Raw genomic sequence first — 20829 nt, 5'->3', positions numbered from 1 at the left:
AGACATGGCCCAAGTGTAAGCAGACCATTTCAGAAAGCACAATTAAGGAATAAAACCACATCCAAAGCCATAGCTCAATACTTCAATTGCACTTTCAGAAACAGTGCTGCACATGATCTTGTTCTTGGCTAACCTGCACTTAAAGCAGGCTCAGGCCCAGGGCCACTTCACGCACAGCTGATGCCATTATCAGCAACAAGTCATTTTCCTCGGTTAGACTAATTTCAGGGATGAAAGCATGTTCCTTATCTCCTGGACCACGGCAATCTTAGCATTGCATGCATGCTATGTGCAAGTCACTTAACCTAGGAGTTCAGAAGAGGTACCATAAGAATCTCATCTGACCATACACTTAAATGATATGCAAGTTTGAGCTGGGAAAGACACTGAAGCTGCTAATCATTCCAAACTTCTTAAGAGAACTCCAGCAACACAATAATCCTATAGAAGATGGCAAAACCCCCAAAGAAAAATTTTAAAAAACCTTTTTCTTACCTTTCCATTCTTCTATTGTGTGTTCTCTTTCATCTAACTGCTTGTCTGGTATCTTGGGTGGAGGCTGCAAATAGAATTGATGCATGATAAACAACTAAAGTGAAACGAAAGGGAAAATGCACATTACCTAACAGGAAGACTGTCATACAACAACAGTATTCAACATCCCAACCCAAACATTGAGAAATACAGAGTTATGCCTGACCAAAACTGCTAGAAACAGTCCTCTCAGATCTGGCCACTCTTCTGTATTTGATGTCATGTTTCAGACTCCAAGTGATTAATAGTCTCTTATGTCTTATTACAGATATAAATGTGGCCAAAGTAATAAATGTGGCCAAATGGAGACATTCTATCCAGATACAGCACCCTCCATGCCTGACTGCCATTTTAGGGGCATTTCGTGTCAATAGTTCATTGTCTATAGAATTTTACTTGCACCATTTACATTAAATACCGTTTAGGATACTGACATGTCTTCTTCAATTCTTACTAGGTCACAGCCAACTACCCCCCTTCTCTCCAGACACTGCTATTTTCCATCTTACACCAATAACCAGGAAGTTTTTTTTTTAAGTGATGTACTTTTATGTTTCAACTAATCACCAGTGGTAGCATTTGACAGTACAAGCTCTTGAGCTTCTTTTGTTAGGTGTTGAGGTACTACCAAATTGCCACAACTAATGAAAATACCTTTTTCCTCTTTTCTTTCCAGGAATCCATGGCTCACACTCCTGTTAAATGCAACAGGTATGCATAGGCATAATCGTGGAAAACATTTGGTTCAATAAATCCAAGGCCTGATTTTCAGGAGCTATTTTAAGTGCAATATTTGCATGACTCATTTGTGGGTGTAGTCATCCTGATTATGCATAGAAATACCGGTGAATCACACCTGCCTGAAATATTGTCCCCTAGAGAGAAAATGATAACAAATGTCTACCAATTTCAGATACAATTCTGACAGTTGCAGGTCCGGAAAGCAGTGCATTATTATGGAAAGCAATGATACCAATCACCACATTCCAAGTTTGCTTTCTTCAGTAGAGTACCCCATTAACAAGAGACCAGCGCTAAGAACTTACTGCTTCTGCTTCAGATGGATCATACCAGACATTGATGTATGGGTGCTGCAGGGCTTCATCCACAGAAATTCGTTTAGAAGCATCTATAACCAGCATTTTTGATAACAAGTCCCTTGCTTGACTGGCTGGAATAATGAATATTTCTATTTAGGTTTATGCTCAATGCACATTAGACAAGGCTTTAAATATTATGAACAAACATTTAAAAGGCTAAGCAGGAAAAAGACAAATGTCTGAACAGAAGTCAGGATTTAGAAAAACTGACACTATCTGCTATATTAATAAGCAAAGTCCAAGTAAAAACTGGCAAGAGTGGCTTTGAATTTGCACGTGTAACAAGAACAAAATTTCACATGGAAGAGTTACTAATCAATACCTGGGCACTGTCCGCTTTCTTGCAAAGGCGGCAACAGGTCAATTGGACATGTTTTCATGCCTTAAGTTTTACTGATACATGCATCCTCAGTGACTAGATGGATTTATTGATATGGCTATTTCTGGAAAATATCAGAAGGTAGACAGCTACCAGAGGAGTTAAAAAAAAATCCATGTGATGGAGGACATCAAAACAAAGGGGGAACAAAGATACTTGGTAACTAGAATCTAATCAGTAACTATTTTTAATATGAAAGAATATGTCCCTCCCCACAAAATAAATCTGTCATCACATAAAGCATAAGTCAATTCAGAGCACTTGAGCTCTAGATTGGATTCAAATTGGCTTGCGTATGCGCACAGTGACATGCAGTGAAAACTGGACTAAGTATGAAAAAAGGCTGATTGGCCCAGACTTTAAGGTCAGAAGAGATCATCATGATCCTCTAGTTTGACCTCCTACACACTTCAGTATGTCTCCTACCCACTCCTGCAATAGGCCCATAACCTCTGGCTGTGTTACTGAAGTCCTTAAATTATGATTTAAAGGCTTCTACTCATACCATCAAATGACCCATATCTCACATTGCAAAAGCAGTCAACCTCCCCACTCCCCAACATCTCAGGCAATCTGATCTGGGGGAAAAACCTTCCTGATCTCAAATATGGCAAAGTGTTAGACCCTAAGCAAGTGGGTGAGAGACACCAATAAACTGAGGGAGACGTCTGTGACCATACAGTCAAATTGTCAGAGTTGGGTCCACTTTTATTTAACATTTTTATTGATCACCTGGAGGTAGAGGTGGTTAGAAAGCAGACTGAGAACTGAGGCATAACAAATTTCCATCAGGTCAGAGAAATAAACCTTGATGGACAGGAAATAAAATGTGATTAAACAAGGGGAAGTATACAGAACTAGTACGTCTAGAAAAAAATTCTTATTTTAACAAATCAGAAATACTAAGAAAGCAATTGGGTTGGAGCCTGCAGTTTGATATGAAATTTTGGATGGCACACATCATGAAATGAACCTGGGACACTAGTCACTCTTATGCTGTATTCCTGTCGTAAAACAATAACTACCGACGATTACTGTAATTTGGCACTTTAGTGCTGGAAAGAAACCAAATTGGTGAGAATCCAGAGAGAAACTTGAAAAAGCGATGAAGGGGAAAAGGAACCAAGCTGTTCAGGTTCGTGACATTAACAGGAGGGGGAATTTGAACAACCGTTGACAAGAATATGAAGGACATAAACACTAAAGAGGAAAGGAATCATTTAGGGTGGTCCACAAAGATAGCATTAGGAGTAAAGGGATGAAATTAAGAAAACATGTCTACAGACAAATCAGGGGAAATATTTCTGGTTCTGGAACTGAACTGCAGAACAAGTCTCTCACGATAACTGGTGGCAACCATATTACTTGAGTACTCAGAAATCAACAGGTAAAATAATGTAGGGGAAATCTCAGAGTTGCTTGGAAGTGGTGGAGTTAAGAGATGGACATACTAGATTATCTCTTTTCAATATATAGTGCCTAAGATTCAGAAAAGACGGGACCATTATAATAATCTTGTCTAAGATCCTGCATAGCTCAGGCCAGAGAACTTCCCCCAAATCATTCCTAGAGCAGATCTTTAAAAAAAAATCCAATATTAATTTATAAAATGGTCAGTAATGGAGAATCCACCACTGCCCTAGGTAATTTGTTCCAATGGTGAATTATTTTCAGCACTAAATATATACTCTTTACTTTCTCTAAACATCCATGTCTAAATAAGCACACGTAAGATCTTGTAGGCAGCACAGTGAGCCACAGGAGAGAAGCCACGCTCAAGTTCAGTGAATTCAGTTTAAGAGCCTGCATCACTGCCAGTGGTTTATAATGTGGAGCTTCCAAAATTCCCTGACTGCACACATAAATGGTACCTCTCCCCCGACCCCGCAAAAAAAAAAAAAAAAAAAAAACCAACCCATTCATCACGTGTAAGCAGCACAGAGGCAAAGAGGAGATTTCTGAACATTTCCATTTTTCTTTTCCTCTTCTCAGGAATCTTCTTACCACTAAGCGGTCTATGGTCATAGCACTGGTCAGCCCGTTCCGTGGTTGGCAGTGGAAATAACAAATCTCCATTCAGAGATCCAACCTAGGCTGTCCTGTGGACAGGCAGGGGCTACAATAGCGAGCACCTTGTAGCCTCCTTTTCAGCCTCAAGCAATTTTTTCCAAAGCTCCATAAGACCAGGCAACAATAGACCATATTTGCTTCAAAAAACTGCCAGGTTCATCATCTTTTGCGAGAGTCCATGATATAACGAGTCCATGCTAGTCTGCTGTGCTAAGCAGCAGTTGACTTCTAATAGCAAGACATTCTTATTTCCAGAATGAAGGGATCCCAGAGCCAAAAGGCACAGCTAGACAGCATACAAAGGAGATGTACATTATCTCAAATTAAATAAGAATTCTGGCTACATAGCTTTTTGCCTTTTCCCTCCATACCTCATTTCCTCCACATCCCTCTGTAAGTACTTGTAGTGTTGATTGAGAAGGAAAATGTCTGTTTCTGGGTAAAAAAGAAGCTGCTACAAAAATATGCAGCAATAGCTCAAGAATCAAAAGTAATCCCAGCACATACATCCCATCCCTAGATAACACCATTTTAAAGCTTAATTCTTTAAAAGATTCATCTGACAATGGACAAAATTTAAACTTTCATTCACAAGGCAAATACAATGCTGAAAAGGATACAATTGACATGTACAAAGATCTTACCTTTAAGTTTGTTGTGCTCAGAATCAGCTGGGAAAAGCACATCTGGAAAGAGTTTCTCAAAACTATATCCAGCATATTTAGGTCTGTTCTCCACATAAGTCCGCACTGTTGGCTGCAATTTCTTCATGAATTCAGGGCACGGTGTTCCTAGCTGCTCAATAACTTTATTCCATTGATCAATATCTAAGTTCAAGCAGCTAAGAAAAACATGGCTTGTCTAACATTCAGCATAAAGGCTATGTTAAAACAATGTAAAATATCTAACAGAGATGAAGGTAGCAAGCCGTAATAAAAAACAAGACACTACCAGCTAGAACTAACTTGTCAAAGACAACAGTGATGATGAATAATTGTAAGCTTGGCTGATGAGTGGTGCAGCTAATATTGGTTTTTACCCATAAAATATCCAGACCAGCCAAAAGGATACACTTCCAGAAAGTATAGCGAGTTAAAAACCCACTAAGTTAAAGCAAAGCTCAAATATAAGTTTAACAAAAATCTACATCAAGTGCCTACTTCCTGATTTTACCACATTTATTATTTGTATCACTGTCTAGAGCACACACAGTCAAGTTCTGTTAGATTCAACTACCAAAGTTGCTAGGCATCAGTTAGGCATTATAGGCATACGCCGCTCATCAGTATTTATATACTTGACAGCATGGCTTGAGCTCTGGTTGTGTAATATACAAGGTGTGTGCCAGCTAGCAGAGAGGTTGCATTGGACCAAACAGATGTGCACGCCAGGGTTGAAATCCTGGCCACACTGAAGTCAATGGGAACTGTGCCTATACTCCTGTTCACCTAAGTGCTAGATATTACAATCATGAGTACATTATAAAATTTCTACGGAAGATAGACAAATTTAATAAAACCCCATAAATCTAATGCAGTTCTCATTTAAAATGTCTTAAACACAAAACAATTTTAATTACTTCAGTAAGTAATAAAATTAAAGCCAAGTTTTTCAAACTGGAATGAACACAAGATAAATCCATAAATAAGAGGGGTCTAATTTTCAGGGCCACTGAACACTTGCAGCTCCCATCAAGTTCAACAGAAACGGGGGATGCTCAGGAGATGTGAAAAAATTAAGCTATTTTATTAAGGTACCTGAACTCTGGCCATGCATATTTGAACATTTAGACTCTTGATTTTTAATTTAACAGGAAGTGGCCATAGTTCAATACGCTTCTTCTTGTGCTGAATTCTAAGAACGCAACAAGTTCCACTGAAGTCAATAAAACTATAAGCCTAAACCTGATAGATTTAAGATATTAAACTGAATCAGGGCCAGTGTCATTAGAACTGCAGCCCTGGCAGCTGGATGATCTAGAATAAGACAGATAATTCTACTTCAATCTGAAAATATAGGAAATAAGTTCACAGATTTGGGCTTTTTCCAGTAACTTTACCTTTAAAGCCAACAAATCCAGAATTTAATGCTTGGTTTAACCAATAAAATTAGTCAAAAAGTTTTGGGGAGGAAGTGAATGGAACTCTGCTCAAACAAAACTTCTGATTTTAGTAATGTCTACTGGTTATGCAGATTCTTTCAGTCCAGTTTCCATCTAACAAGTCCCTGCTGGAGGTACCTTCAAGATAGCAATGCCCAGAGAGACACTACAAGCTCATTCACTGAATAAAAACACAGGCCTGGTAGTTATATCTAAAAGATACTTGGAAGATTCACTTTTATATTGCATTTTACATCATATATATTCAGCTAAGAAAAGCATTACTGGAGCTTTCCTTCAAAGTAGCACACAAAGCATAACCTGAGAAATTGTGACACTAGCTGGACTGGTGAGGAATTTTTTCTAATTTTTGTCTGCTTACAAACACAAAAAACATTGGTGAAGTATTTAGACAATAGCCGAGACACATAACCGATAAAAGGACTGCACTACATAAGAAGTTCAACTTAATTATGGAAACACTCAGAAGCAACACAAAGGCACCAAATAAAAATCAAAAGTAAAAATAAAGGGGTAAAAAAACCCATCAGTGTGTCGATAGCTGCTCGTCTTTCTAAAAGTTAGTTTGCATGAATTGCTAAATGCAGCTTTGCAAGTATAGCTATTTGTTTAGTTTGCAAATGCTTTTCCCATAAACATCTTTGTGACAATCAGAACTAAAAATCCATGAACTCACAAATGGTATTTTGAAACAGTAATTTAAACAGTGTCTTAGCAGTCAGCAGAAGAGGAGACAGACTAGCCTGACACAGAACTGAATTGCTGCAGTACTTTTGACCTTTCAAACCTACATCCTAGGCCAAAGGTAAGGATACGATCTGTACCAGGAAATAAAACACCACCTTTGATCATTTCTCCCATGATGCACCCAACTGACCAAATGTCAACTGAAAACAAAATGCAATGACATTAACATAAAAAGGTAGTTATTAAAATAAAATAAAACAAAAAATAATCCACACATACGTAAAGTAATTATAAAAAGCCGTGTATAATGGAAATGAGTGAAGGTGACTGTGCGCTAACTACGATACCAGCAGAGACTATGTCCTACTGCTAGATGCAGCCTGAGTATTACTGAAGTTCTTACCTCGACAATTTTTGAAATGTATCACAAAAAATTCATGTCCATTTAAGAAAAAAATTGACCCATGTACATTTCCATGACAGAACATTAAAAGGTGAATCTAACTAATTCAACCTGCTGCAGAAGCACAAGGATACAGTCCCTTCCTGGAAAGAGGATTTTGTGGCAAACCATTTCGCCCATAATGCACCCCACAGACCATAAATCCACTATGTTTGTAGCACAAAAAGAAGGAAAAGCAAAGCAAACGGTCATTTAAAATTAAAGAAGCAGAACATGACTGCATCCTATCAACTACAGACAGCACAGAAAGGAAAGAAATCATCATGGTATTAAGCAATTAAATTATTTTAAATATACAGTATCTTTAAGATTATCTTTTCATCTGGCTTAAAGAAAAGTCAGAAGAATAGCCTTTTGATTAAAACACGATCTAAACATAAAGTGAGAGAGGTGCACATATCAGTCAGTATAAAGCCCAACTTGAAGTTCTGGGGCTTGGAATAACAATATGTAATATTTCCACACACAGATTTGCTCGGAATAGCAAAGATAAATATATGTATGTAAATGCTTCATTCTGCTTCCAAGAATCATTTTAAACGCTAGCAAACGAAATTCCCATTTGAAAGAAGAAAGTGTGTTTCAGTAGTGTATGCTTTTACAGCAAAATTTAAGAGTTACTGGTTAAATTTGATTAAGCGGGAACAGAAGAAACTTTTGCAAAGTACTTCCTGAAAAGCGCTTTACTGTGCAGTCCTCTCTCCCTTTAAATTAAAAGGGAATAGAGCAATAAAAGATCATTTAGCATTTTAGAGGATCAGTTAAAAAGATCAGTTTGTTCCTGGAAGTGGTTAGATTAGAACTGATTGATTGACAAATACTCCTCTAGCAACAATGGAACATAATGTCTGATACAAAAGAAACAAACACTCATAATAATACGAGTTTTTATATAAAAAGTACTTAGACTTTCTGCCTACCTCTCACTTTCTTTAAAAAAAAAACTCAAGCCACCTTGGAAGACATCCCCACTACAGTAGAAGTTTACTTTTTACAGCTATCCCAATTTTCTTTGCTACTGTTGCTGATTTTTATGCAAGGGTTTTCTTGAAATCAGTGATAAATTTGTATTACAATTTACTCCTTGTCAGCTTAGAATTTCACTGAAGTAGAAAACAATGGGTTTTAAATGAGAACACTTGCATAATAGAAAGCATGTGTAACAGTACTGAGTTAAACTACAGCAGCCAGACACTTTTTACTCAAAATATTTCCTTTCCCCTTGTTTAAGAGTTCCTCTAAAATATTTCCTAAATCAATCTCCTGATTACAATCACAACTTTACATATTAGGTGTTAAAATTAAGGGCCTGGTTCATTTTTGAAAAGTTTACTGCTTGTAAATCCCAGATAATAATTACATAAGTTGTGGCACATAAATCACCACTTTTGAAAATTGTGTTAACACTGTCTTCTTAAATAGTTTTCAAGTATTTAAGAACAGTGCAATTTTGTTCTCAACAGTTTAACGGAAATTCTGAATTTTGGTCTTTTCACCTGCAAAGCAATCCTTTACTCTCTTGAAGAGAAATGCACCTGAAACATACTGAAGATAGTTTGGGCTCACAGCGATAAAGTCAATTGTGTGGAGAGTGAGCAAAGAACAACAGTATATGAGCATCAAGGATTTCTGATCATGCAACAAATACCAGGGATTTTAACAGGCTCAAATGAGTTCATGTTAGAAACAAATTCCTTGCTCACCCTTCAAAAATTCCAAAAGTTTGCTCTGAAAAACTCTGTCAGTTACAAAGGTTTCTTTACAAAGATGTTGTGACGCTAAAATGGAATTAAGCCTTAAGAGATGGTCTCAGGAAGTTTGGAATAAAAGATCGTGGGTCCAAGATGATTCTGATGGGACATTTTAATATCACTTTTCCTATTCTTTTAATTGTGATCTGTTGTCTAAAATCCCTACATATGGTAAAGTGAAAGTAAAGTTGATATTAAATAGTGGTAATAAAAGGTAAAAAAATTACAAGGTTGTCTGAATTTCCTGGATTTACAATCCTTGGTTTTAGATAACTACAAGATCCCTTTAAGGTTTTTTGTCCTTAAGCTACAAACACATGCTGAACTATAACTCCATTTTAACAATTTTTTGGTCTGGTACTTTTTAAATTTTTTCAAAAATTAAGATTCCATACCAAAAAAAACCCACACCCCACTAAACAAGAAACCCATGGCCTGTGTCTACACTGGCATGAATTTCTAGAAATGCTTAAAACAGAATAGTTTTTGTTATAAGTATTTCCGGAAAAAGAGCATCTACATTGGCAGGCTGCTTTTCCAGAAAAGCCCTTTTTCCGGAAAAGCGTCCGTGGCCAATGTAGACGCACTCTTCCAGAAAAGAGCCCCGATCGTCATTTCCGCGATTGGGGCTTTTTCCGGAAAAGACTACTGGGCTGTCTACACTGGCCCTTTTCCGGAACAGTGTTCCGGAATAAGGACTTATGCCCGAGCGGGAGCAGAATCGTTTTTCCGGAATAGCGGCTGATTTTGTACAGTACAGTGTCGTTGCTTTTCCCGAAATTCAAGGGCCAGTGTAGACAGCTCGCAGCTTATTCCGGAAAAGCGGCTGATTTTCCGGAATAAGTGGCCCAGTGTAGACACAGCCATGGAGAATGTGACCATATGACATTGGTCCTTAATTTGCCCAGCTTGTATTTCCACTTTTTAACTGACCAGTGTGCTCTCTCAGTCTGCTTTGGTGCACCAGGAAATCTGACATTTAAATGTTTAAGTATACAAGTTATTTTATAAGACATCTGTACTAACCATTATATTCTATCCATTCTACAGTAGGTTATAATTCCTGTCAATAGACTAGTAATACTATAAGCCCTCCAAAAAACAAGTCTTAATTTTTTTAATTGTTTTTTAAAAGGGAAATCTGCTGCCATGTTGGGATTTACATTGTACAACTACGTATGAGACAACAGGCCATAATAATGCAAACAGTGTGACATTGCTTTTAATGAATGCTACTCGGGGAAAAACTTCTGTTTTTTAAATAGGTTCACTTTTAACGTTTCTGCTCATTAGCCACTTTAAAGCCCCGGAGAAAAAAGGAAATAAGTGCCTGACCTAGCCTTATCAGCTAGGTAAATTCAGAGTGGGGAAAAAAAACTTTCATTCCTTGCTAGCCGCACTCAGCGTTGGGTTTCTAAAGAACAACAACGCATAGCTCTTTTACCTAGCCCTTCATACAGCATTTTGGGGGAACACCTGCCCCCATACAAATTAACAGTGATGGGAGGAAAATAGTTCTAGACTCGGAAAAAAAAATATAAACACCACGTAATCACTCACCCAACTGGAGTAACTGTTTCATCATTGTCTTAGGCAATGTCTATACTACAGGTTAAGTTGTCATAATTTATGCTGCTCTGGGATGTGAATAAACTCCTCTTCTCCCTCCAGCAACGTAAGTTACACCAACATAAGTGCCAGTGTGGACAGCACTATGCTGCCAACATAGCCAGCACCACTCACGGCTGAAATAATTAAGCCAACAGAGCTCTCTCCGGTTGGCTTATAGTGGCAGCACAAGCATGCTTACAGTGGTGTAGTTGCATCAGTGCCGCTGCAGCCTTCATAAGAGCAGGTGACTGGTTTTTGTACCTGCGCTTGTAAATCCTAAAACAATCTGCAGAAATCAAGACGAACTGATTTGCCCAAACAGTAGCTGTGATAAGCCTAGAGCAGTAGCTCTCAAACTTTTTGGCTGTGCACCACGTGGCTCAATATAAACCTTTCCACGGACCAACGGTTGCTAATGGAAACTCACCATTAATTACATAATTATGCTCGAGCCATTTTGTTAGTGCTGCAGCTAGGGAGACTGGTTTAATTTAAATGATTGAATAGATTAAGGGTTTTAACTTTCTCATGTTAGTTTGTCAAACTTCATTTTAAGTAAAATATTAATTTATGTCCAACACAAAAAGTTTCAAAGTTTTCTTCATTTATGGCAGATGTGAGGAAACTTTTGTGCATCAGGGGCCACTGACCCACAGGGAAAAAAAAATCAGCTGGGGACCACACAAATGAGAAGCAAAAAAACTCCAAAAACTCCCAACCCTCCACTGATGTAGCTCCCAACTGAGACACCTCACTCCTCTGGCATTCCAGCCCCACGGGACAAGGGGAAGGGAAGGGACAGGGAGGACTGAGGTTCTGGGCTCCCCATAGGCCAGATTTACTCTTCTGGGGTTCTGAAATTAGTGGATTTTATGGACCCCTTTGGGCTCTGGGATGGGGACAAAAATGAGGGGTTCCGTGTGCAGGATAGGGCTGCTAGTGAGAGGGATAAGAACATAAGAATGGCCATACTGGGTCAAACCAAAGGTCCATCTAGCCCAGTACCCTGTCTGCCAACAGTGGCCAATGCCAGATGCCCTAGAGGGAGTGAATCGAAAGGGTAATGATCAAGCAATCTCTCTTCTGCCAGCCATCTTCACCCTCTGACAAGCAGAGGCTGGGGACACCATTCCTTACCTAGCCTAGCTAAGAGCCATTAAGGGACTTAACCTCCATGAATTTATCTAGTTCTCTTTTAAACCCTGTTACAGTCCTAGCCTTCACAACCTCCTCAGGCAAGGAGTTCCACAGATTGACTATGCACTGTGTGAAGAATAACTTCCTTTTATTTGTTTCAAACCTGATGCCCGTTAGTTTCATGTGGTTGTCCCTAGTTCTTATATTATGGGAACAAGTAAATAGCTTTTCTTTATTCACTTTCTCCACACCACTCATGATTTTATAGACCTCTATCCTATCCCCCCTTAGTCTCCTCTTTTCCAAGCTGAAAAGTCCCAGTCTCTTTAATCTCTCCTCATATGGGACCTGTTTCAAACCCCTAATCATTTTAGTTGCCCTTCTCTGAACCTTTTCTAATTCCAGTACACCTTTTTTGAGATGAGGAGACCACATCTGTACACAGTATTCCATGGATTTAGATAAGGGCAATAAGATATTCTCCATCTTATTCTCTATCCCCTTTTTAATGATTCCTGTTTGCTTAGTTTGCTCTTAGCTTAAAAACTGCTCTGCGATCTTTTTAATGATAACTGCCAGCAGTCTGGATCCACTTTGGTTTAGGTGGAGCCCATCCTTCCTGTATAGGCTCTCCCTATCCCAAAAGTTTCCCCAGTTCCTTATAAAGCTAAACCCCTCCTCCTTACACTATCATCTTATCCACGCACTAAGACTCTGAAGCTCTGCCTGCCTATCTGGCTCTGTGCGTGGAACTGGAAGCATTTCTGAGAATATCACCACAGAGGTCCTGGATTTCAGTCTCTTTCCTAGCAGCCTAAATTTGGCCTCCAGGATGTCTCTGCTACCCTTCTCTATGTCACTGGTACCCACCAATGATAGGGATGGGGTGCAGGATCTGGGAGGTAGGTGGGGTATAGAAGGGGGTGAGGGTGCAAGATAGTGTGCAGAAGCAGGGTGGGAGTAGGGTCAGAGAGTGTCTGGCCAGGGGGAGTGAGCAGGATCAAGGGAGGGTACAAGAAGCAACTGTGGATGCAGGAGCAGGCTGGGGGTAGGGTTTCTGGCAAGAGGCAGGGAGATGGGTACAAAGAGTGCCTGGGGCTAAAACTGGGGGGCAGAGTGGCTGAGGGGGTTCCGGGAGATGAAGGGCAGGGAGCCCTGGGAATAAGGCTGGGGTCAAGGTGGCTGGGGGGGAGGGAGATCAGGGAAAAGGAGGGCCAGGGATGCAGCACACCAAGGCGCGGATGGGTGGGTGGTTGACCCCAGGGTGTCCAGCCTTGCAGGGGGTGGGGTCCCACAGGGGTCTAGTCCATGGCACCCTCAGGGGGCGGGTGCTGAGGCTGCTTTGCCTCTCCCCCCAAACCAAGTTCCCATGGATTCAAAGTCCCAAAGGACTCCGAGCCCCCACCTGCCTCCTGTGTGTGCAGGGAGGAGTGTCGCCTCCTTCCACAGCTGCCGGGCACGGTGTAGCCCAACCTGCTTCCAGGGAAGGGGGAGTGCCAGCCGCTCACGCACCATGAGAGCCTGCCCCCACCCGGCGAGCCCCGCGCAGCCCAACCTGCTGCCTGCCCCGTGGGGCCAACCAAGGAACACATCTCTGATAACTGCGGACAGCACTTTAAGCACCACACTCAGAGTTGGTCTAATCAATAAGGCCCGAGCAGCTCGTGACCCTCACACACTGGGCTCCCCTATGGTGGACCTGAACTAGTGACAGCAAGAAAGGGAAATTTTCCCCATGAATAGGCAAGGCCACTGAGCCATTGGCAGAACGGGGAACAGAATGTTGGTATTTCAGGAATGATGGCCGGGGTATTACACACCGGGCGAAAGGTATTACACATTCCTGATATTCCCTGAATGCGTAACTCCGCTCCAGCAAATGTTGTCTAGCATCCCTCTTGCCTTCTTTTACTACTACTAATATATTACAGATGAAGGGCCAGAGGGAAAGTATCACCAACCAGTGGTGATAAAAAAAGCCTGCAAGAAAACTCTGGCCTACCGCATGGACTTCCTTGGATCTCTAAACTTATAACTTGCTATGGATCCCAACTGAACTGGCACATTTTAAAACAGAAACCAATCAATGCCAGCAGTAAGTGGGCTCAGCTTGCATATCCCTCTTCGTGGAGTGTCTCTTTCAAGAACCACCATATTCCAATGCAGCCTTTTTATGCCAATTTAGGAGAATTATTTGCTTTCACATTCCAGTTATCAACATGTTCAGTGATGCACTTACAACCCAGGATATTCTGTAGATCAAGGCAGGTAGTACATATAGAAAATGTGCATTTCTCACATTTTGCAGGTGAAAACAAACCACTGTCCCAAACAGGTTATTTATCTTTTTAAACAAACAAGACCCCCAATTTCTATTTGAGACCAAATGTAAACATTTGTAATAGCTTTTATTTAATATGAACTACTGGGTGTAACCATATTCTATATTTTGGTCAGTGTTACTTTAAAAAGTTTCTACAGCTCGAAAAACATTAACATGTAAAATGTGGTGTTGCCAAACAAAAAATAAAAGCTATGTCAAAGAAAGACTATATTTGCTGACCGTTTTCTTTGTATCCCATCCCTAGGATGACCTCAGGTGCTCTGTAGTAACGAGTCACTACATAAGGCGTCATCATAAAACTAGTTCCTGCAGTTCTGGCCAGTCCAAAGTCAAGAATCTTCAAAGTGCAGTCTGATTTTACTACTATATTACTGGGCTTTAAATCCTTAAAAAGAAACATCATATATGACCGCTAAGACAAGAACAAAACACTCTGTAGTTCACATCTTAAAGAAAATAACCACTGACATAAAAAAATGAAAAACTGGGCCATTTTTATAATTTCTGTCTTCCAATATTTTTTCTCTTATATTAATTAATTTTCATATCTTCTGCCAACTAAAGAATTAAACCTCTGACATTATTCTTCAGCAGTTTATGTAACAAGTAGAGTTAGAAAATAAAAACTAAGGTTACTAGGTAGGTTAGCAATATTTCAAATAATTTGGGGTTAGTGTGAAATGTTAGCACTGAGACAAGAGTTACAAACTGCTCACTTAAATTATAATACACAAAGTGGAACAAGGACAGCTGAATTATTAGAAATAACTCTTACAATTTAATAAAGCAAAACTTTTCATAGTTACAATACATCTCTTCAAGTGAATTACCGTGTAGTAACTATACCAATCTGGATTGCATTACCTCTTGATTTGCTGTAGAAATTTCTCTGAATGATCAGAAGGAAATTCATGCTTGCAAAGGTTTAGTTGGCAATAATTATTTGGTCTGTCATTAGTTTACCAACTTTAATGAAAATGGAACCACTGACTGTATCACTGCAAAAAGCTTCGGGAAGTTAACCACACACCTTTAAAAACAGGAAAATACCTGTACAGTTTCAAGGCATTTTAATTGGAAGATTTGCAACTGAAATTCTTCAGCTGAGCTCGACAATCACATTTTGATTTTCCATTGCCCCTTTTAAACTCAACTTTGTAAAGCATCTGGGGAGACTATGAGCTACATCAGGCCTGGGCAGAATCCAGCCCGTGGAAGCAGTGGGGAGCCCCAGGCAGGTTCCCCTGCCTGCCCTGCAGCCCCAGGGGCACTCTCTCTTTATGAGTCCGGGGGGGAAGGAAAGGGGGGGAACATCCAGACGCTGCTCCTGCTCCCAGCACAATCCCATTGGCCGGTTTCTGGACAGAAACTGGCCAATTGGAGCTGCCTCTTTGATTAATTGGCAGCCATGAAGCACAATCCTCCTGCTCAGTTACCTGTTCAAGCACATGGCCAAGCAGGCAGAAACATTTTAAGTTCTGTGGGCAAGTAGGAAGGCTGGTTTGTCTGCTGGCTGGTAAATCTCCTGGCCAGAACCTGCCTCTGGCACCCTACTCCTTCCCTTCCCCAAACCTTTGCCCCCCACTCCTGCTCCGCTACTCCACATGCATCCATATTCCCTCCTAGATCTGGCACCCTAATCTCCTGCCCGAGATCACAATCCCCTCCTCCTCTAGGTCACATCCCAAACCCCTGCACCCTAGTCCCCCGCCCTAGGGTCACAACTGCCTTCTTCACCCAAACTCCCTCCCGGACTCCATTCTCCCTCCTGCACCCCAATCCTTTACCCCAAGCTCCCTTCTGCACCCCACCTCCATCCCAGACCCTGCACCTCGTCCATTAATACCACTGAAGAGCGCAGCCCTCGACCATTTTCCAAAATCTTGTTGGGGGCCGCACACAAGTGAGAAGCAAAAAAATGAAACAAAACCTTCACTGAGGTGCCCTCCCCCTGAATGAGATGGGGAAAGATACTCCCCACATTCTCCTCGCACACCAGAGCTTTGGGGGGGGTCCAGACTAGAAGAGCAAGCAAAGTATTACAAGACGCTATGTATTTCTAAGACTGTCAAAAATATCAGTATTTTATTAAGAACTCTAGAAAATTATGGTAAAACAAACAAAAAAAAGCAGTCATGTAGCACTTTAAAGACTAACAAGATAGTTTATTAGGTGATGAGCTTTCGTGGGGCAGACCTTCTTCAGGTCATTATGTTACTAGAAAATTATGTTACACAAATTTGTAATGCACAGACAACCTGAACTTCCCTATTTCCCTGATTGGAGTGCCTAATTAAGCAACCTTGACTTAATATAAATATCACAAGAGGAAACATTCTGAGGCTTACAGGATAGATTTTTTTTCCAAGCAACACAGTTGTATTGTTTCAGCCACAGTACTAGGCAATATTTGATTATGCAAAGAATTTTTAGAGGTATGTAATGTAACTGTTACTTTTCAAACAGCCAAAATAAAGATTACATTACATTATGGCAGTTTAAAAATATATAGAATTTCAGATTTGGTTACCAAAATATGGAACGGGAGCATAGTCGGTTTAACCAATTAGTGTAAGAAGTAATTCTTTCCAGGTATACTTTCCTTCTGATATCCACTGGGACAAGAATTCTACTGCAAATTAGAGGTGGTAATGCAATCCATTATACAGATTTTAGACAGTTTAGTCTAGCCAAACTGAGATCCAGTTGAGGATAGATTCAGACTTGTTTCAAGTTTACAGACACACATCTGAGAGCGTGTTTGCATGCACACCCACCCACCACAGCACGACTTTAAAAGTATATACATGCTTTCCATATTAATAGGGTTTTTTCCTGGACCCTTAATGCTGATGACAAGAACAATAGGCTGTATTTTTAAAACATAGTATACCACTAACCCTATGAATAATTCCAGCAGAGTGAAGATGCTTGATACCGCACAGCATTTGATAAAGAAGGTACGACATTCGTTCATGGTCTAGCTCCATCTGAATCACCTGGCAGAGATTTGCATCCATGAGCTCCATCACTATGTAACTTATGAAGCAACAAGGAAAGAGTCATTAGAAGATATGGTATATTGTCTGAGATCCATTCTACTGCATATGTCTATGACAAGTAACTAAATATTTATATGCATGGGTAAAAATTAGACTTACACATCTTGAAATTCTTCCAGGGATTTCTGTGGTGTGAACACATTTAGCAGACCAATTATCTGAGGAGAGAAATTTTAAAACCTCACAAAAAAGGTCAACACATAGATTTTGCTTGCCTGTGCAGAAACTGGACACTGGCCTTACCATTTCATTGTAGGAGGCACAAACAGTTTTACAGCAGAATCATTCAGGCAACCAAGTTACTGCTTTTATAAATGCCATGCTACAATTACCACCACATTCAACATAAAAAGGAGAAGATTTTCATGCATGCAAGATTAACGCTGGAGCTGTGCTTGTGAAACTGATACGAAGGGCTAGGTCACATTGTAGCCAGCACTCTGGGTGCTCAGCTCACTCCAGTAGGCTGCCCAGCCCAGATCCGATGTGTCTGAGACCAGGGTGAGCAACGTAGATGGAGTCCCCGCAGAACTGACCTGAGATCCTGCCACCAGTCCACAGACTTGACACCATGACCATATGGTCCAGTCTGGTGCCTTTAGGAATGTAAACTGAGGCCAGTCATGTTTGTACAGGCCTCAGATGAAGCTGGGCATGGCTGACCACGTATGTGCACGCAGCCATGTGGCTTACCAGCCACAGACACATGTGGGCCATGGTGAGCCTTTACGTAGGAGATTAAGTCCACAATGGCCTGAAATGCACTTCTGGCAGGCAGGCAGGCAGGCCAGCCCTAGCCCATGTGGAGTTGAGAACTGTCTGATAAGCTAGGTGTTGGATTGGCCCTAATGCAGACTCTTCTGTGTTTAACAGGCCCAGATCACTGCAGGTGGCATGCAGCAGATCGAGGCTCCTTCGCACCTGCTTCAGAGACCTGTCCTTTATGAGCCAGTCGTTGAGATGTGGGAAGATCTGGAACCTGTCCCCCGAACATCTGAGGTAAGCAGCTAATGGTGCCATGCATTTCACAAACGCCCCGGACAGGACAAAAGGGCAGCAACGTGAACCCAACCTGAACTCAACCCAGGAACGTCGAGTCATTTTCAAGCCAGCCCTGAACACAACACTTCCCTTCCAAACTTGTGAGAGCCACATCTTGTCCTTGGGGCTCAGCCTTGTGGGGGCATACCCCACGCCCACAGTCCATCTCCAGCCACCTCCTGGCTGCGAGGTTAGCACGGTGATGACTTCGTTCCCCATTCTTAGCAGCCATCCTAGCCATACTGTGCACGATGCAGAACAAAATGCACTGAGACTTGTTGGCACGTTAAGACCTCAGCACACGGCGCAGCAATGTGGCAGTGGTTAGCAGAAACAGGGCACACAACCACCGCTATGCCAGCCCATGAAGAGGTGGCGATCAGAAATTACCCAATCTGACCAGAGAGAGTCACAGTTTTTTAAATCCCAATCTGACCTGAAACCAGTGCTTGTAGTCGGTGCCACTGGGTGCAGGCTCTAGAGCGTACAGCTTCTAGCAAAACAAGGAGCTGGCTCCTACCAGCTATTTCCAGGGCAATTCTGATAAGCAGCCATTTGGCCTATCAGCATCTCTGCTTTATTTGATGGCCATAACCCGAATCTGAAAAGTTCCATTTGTGTCCTGCAAGACCTCCAACTCACACATCAAAATCTGCTATCTCTTCTATCCTTCCTAAGCAAACTCTTCAGCAGATGCAGCACAGAAGGGAGATTGAAGTTACCTGTAGTACTTCATCCAAGTGCCTGCCTATACCACAGCTAGCAGAGCAGCACTATGTCTCCTGCCTTCAGCATGGAAGCAAGGGTGGGGACAAGAATTATGGAAAAACACAGTGGTGGTGCTCGGAAACATTCTCCAATACTCTGGGTTTTGACAGGCCACCCTTCAGCTTATATAAGGTGTTACTTCCTTATGATGCCTTTACTCTTTTACATTTAGCAGGCTTTTTCTTAACACAAATGTTTAAGGAAAGACATTTCACTTACATTTTTGTGATTTACACACTTCATGAGAACCAGCTCTCTGTAGGCTCGTTTAGCATGGGTTTGATTCTGAAATGGCCGGCTTAGCTTCTTGATTGCAACATTTCGTTCCAGGATGGCATCATAGGCTGCACTGCAATTAAAAATAAACCATTGTTATGTCATCAAGATGGTAATTCCTGGGTTAAAAGTGTTTTATAAATCAGTTATTCCTTAAAACATGCTCTTCTATCTCAGCAAGAAGAAAGACTCAGTGGAATAACCATCTTAGTCCTGTGGCACCTTAAAGACTAACAGATTTACTTGAGCATAAGCTTTCTTGCGTAAAAACCACTTCCTCAGATAGGAACAATAAGGAAGAGTATTGTACCCATTTCACAGATAGGAATGTGACACTGGTTAATGGTCTATCCATTCTAAATATATTTTTCTGATATTAAGGAGATACAAACTGAATGTAACTACAAAGAGAGTTGTCGCTGTCCTTTTCCATTACAATGCAGGCTCATCCAGAATTCACATTAGCTCTTTTGATACCACATCACAGTGCAAGCACCCATTTTACTGTGTTGGTAATTCCCACCCCTAATAATACCTCATTCAAAACTGTTACTCTTCAAGTGTCTCACCTGCATGATTTGAATTTAATCAAATAGATTAGCTTGCCTTTGTCTAGATTACAGAAATTTACACAGTAGTTTGTAAGCACTGAATAAAACATTCACCTGTAGAGATTCAAGCAACTTTATTTCTTGCCCACATTGCTAATGTCATTCAGTTTGTCATTTCTATGTCCTCTTGGTATCTGCAGTATCTTCTGATTTAGTGTCAGCTGCAGGTTAATGCCGCCAAGCTACTCTGAGAACTGTGAACATGTAGTCTATCAAGACTATACAATCAAACAATGCTAGCTTCTACTCCATTGCAGAGTTCGGTTAAGTCACACAGGGAAAATCAGTATATCATACTTAGCACTATCCTAATCTCACAAACCCTCATTTACATTTCCTAACTGTACCAAACTAGGGATGTAGTAGTGTAGTTGATTAACAGATTAACCAATAAGCAAAAGCTTATAGGTTAATGCTATAGAACTATATGTATTCTCCCCTGCCCTCTACCACTAGTAAATTTTTAGCAGGTTGGCCGGCTCACTCCTGGCTCATGCCAAGTCTGGGAGCTACCCCCACTGCAGCTCTGCTTTTAAAGTGTATTAGGAGCCAAGTGGGCAGGGAGTCCAGTTCAGTTCTGCTGTATCGGAGACAGCAGCGCTGGGTGACAGGTAGCCAGTCTGAGAGGGGAGCTGGTTTTAAAACAGCTGCCCTCCCCCCTCCCTCATGGATCAGCTCCTGCAGTGGCGTGAAGTGGTAGGGGGCTCCTCAAGAGTGGGGATGGAGCTTACAGGCTACCAGCCCCACCCCTGGGAAACCAATTATTTAATTAACTGATATTTAACATCCCTAAATCAAACTATCACATAATTGGCAGTATCTGAAACCCAAATGAGAGGGGAGGTTCTAGGTTAGAGGCAAACTGCTCTGGTT

At 41.0% G+C, this 20829-nt stretch overlaps 1 protein-coding gene across 7 annotated transcripts in view; it reads right to left on the bottom strand.

Annotated features, from left to right (window-relative positions):
* The window catches only part of MAPK8 (mitogen-activated protein kinase 8), an 80543-nt gene that overhangs the window by 10674 nt on the left and 49040 nt on the right, over positions 1 to 20829 (bottom strand). For 6 of the 7 annotated variants that reach the window (XM_075934651.2, XM_075934657.2, XM_075934655.2 and 3 more), the window contains 8 exons: positions 19289 to 19418; positions 17360 to 17418; positions 17099 to 17237; positions 14418 to 14583; positions 7021 to 7092; positions 4728 to 4910; positions 1581 to 1705; positions 496 to 559 (listed from right to left, as the gene is read on the bottom strand). In XM_075934651.2, coding sequence (XP_075790766.1) covers positions 496 to 559; positions 1581 to 1705; positions 4728 to 4910; positions 7021 to 7092; positions 14418 to 14583; positions 17099 to 17237; positions 17360 to 17418; positions 19289 to 19418 — 938 coding nt within the window. Of the gene's footprint in view, positions 1 to 495; positions 560 to 1580; positions 1706 to 4727; positions 4911 to 7020; positions 7093 to 7429; positions 7502 to 14417; positions 14584 to 17098; positions 17238 to 17359; positions 17419 to 19288; positions 19419 to 20829 lie in introns of all 7 variants that reach the window. The other variant, XM_075934656.2, reaches the window with a different exon arrangement.

The sequence above is a fragment of the Pelodiscus sinensis genome, chromosome 8 (assembly GCF_052426305.1).
Source record: "Pelodiscus sinensis isolate ZL-2025 chromosome 8, ASM5242630v1, whole genome shotgun sequence".
NCBI lineage: Eukaryota > Metazoa > Chordata > Testudines > Trionychidae > Pelodiscus > Pelodiscus sinensis.
This window is presented reverse-complemented; position numbering and strand designations above follow the sequence as displayed.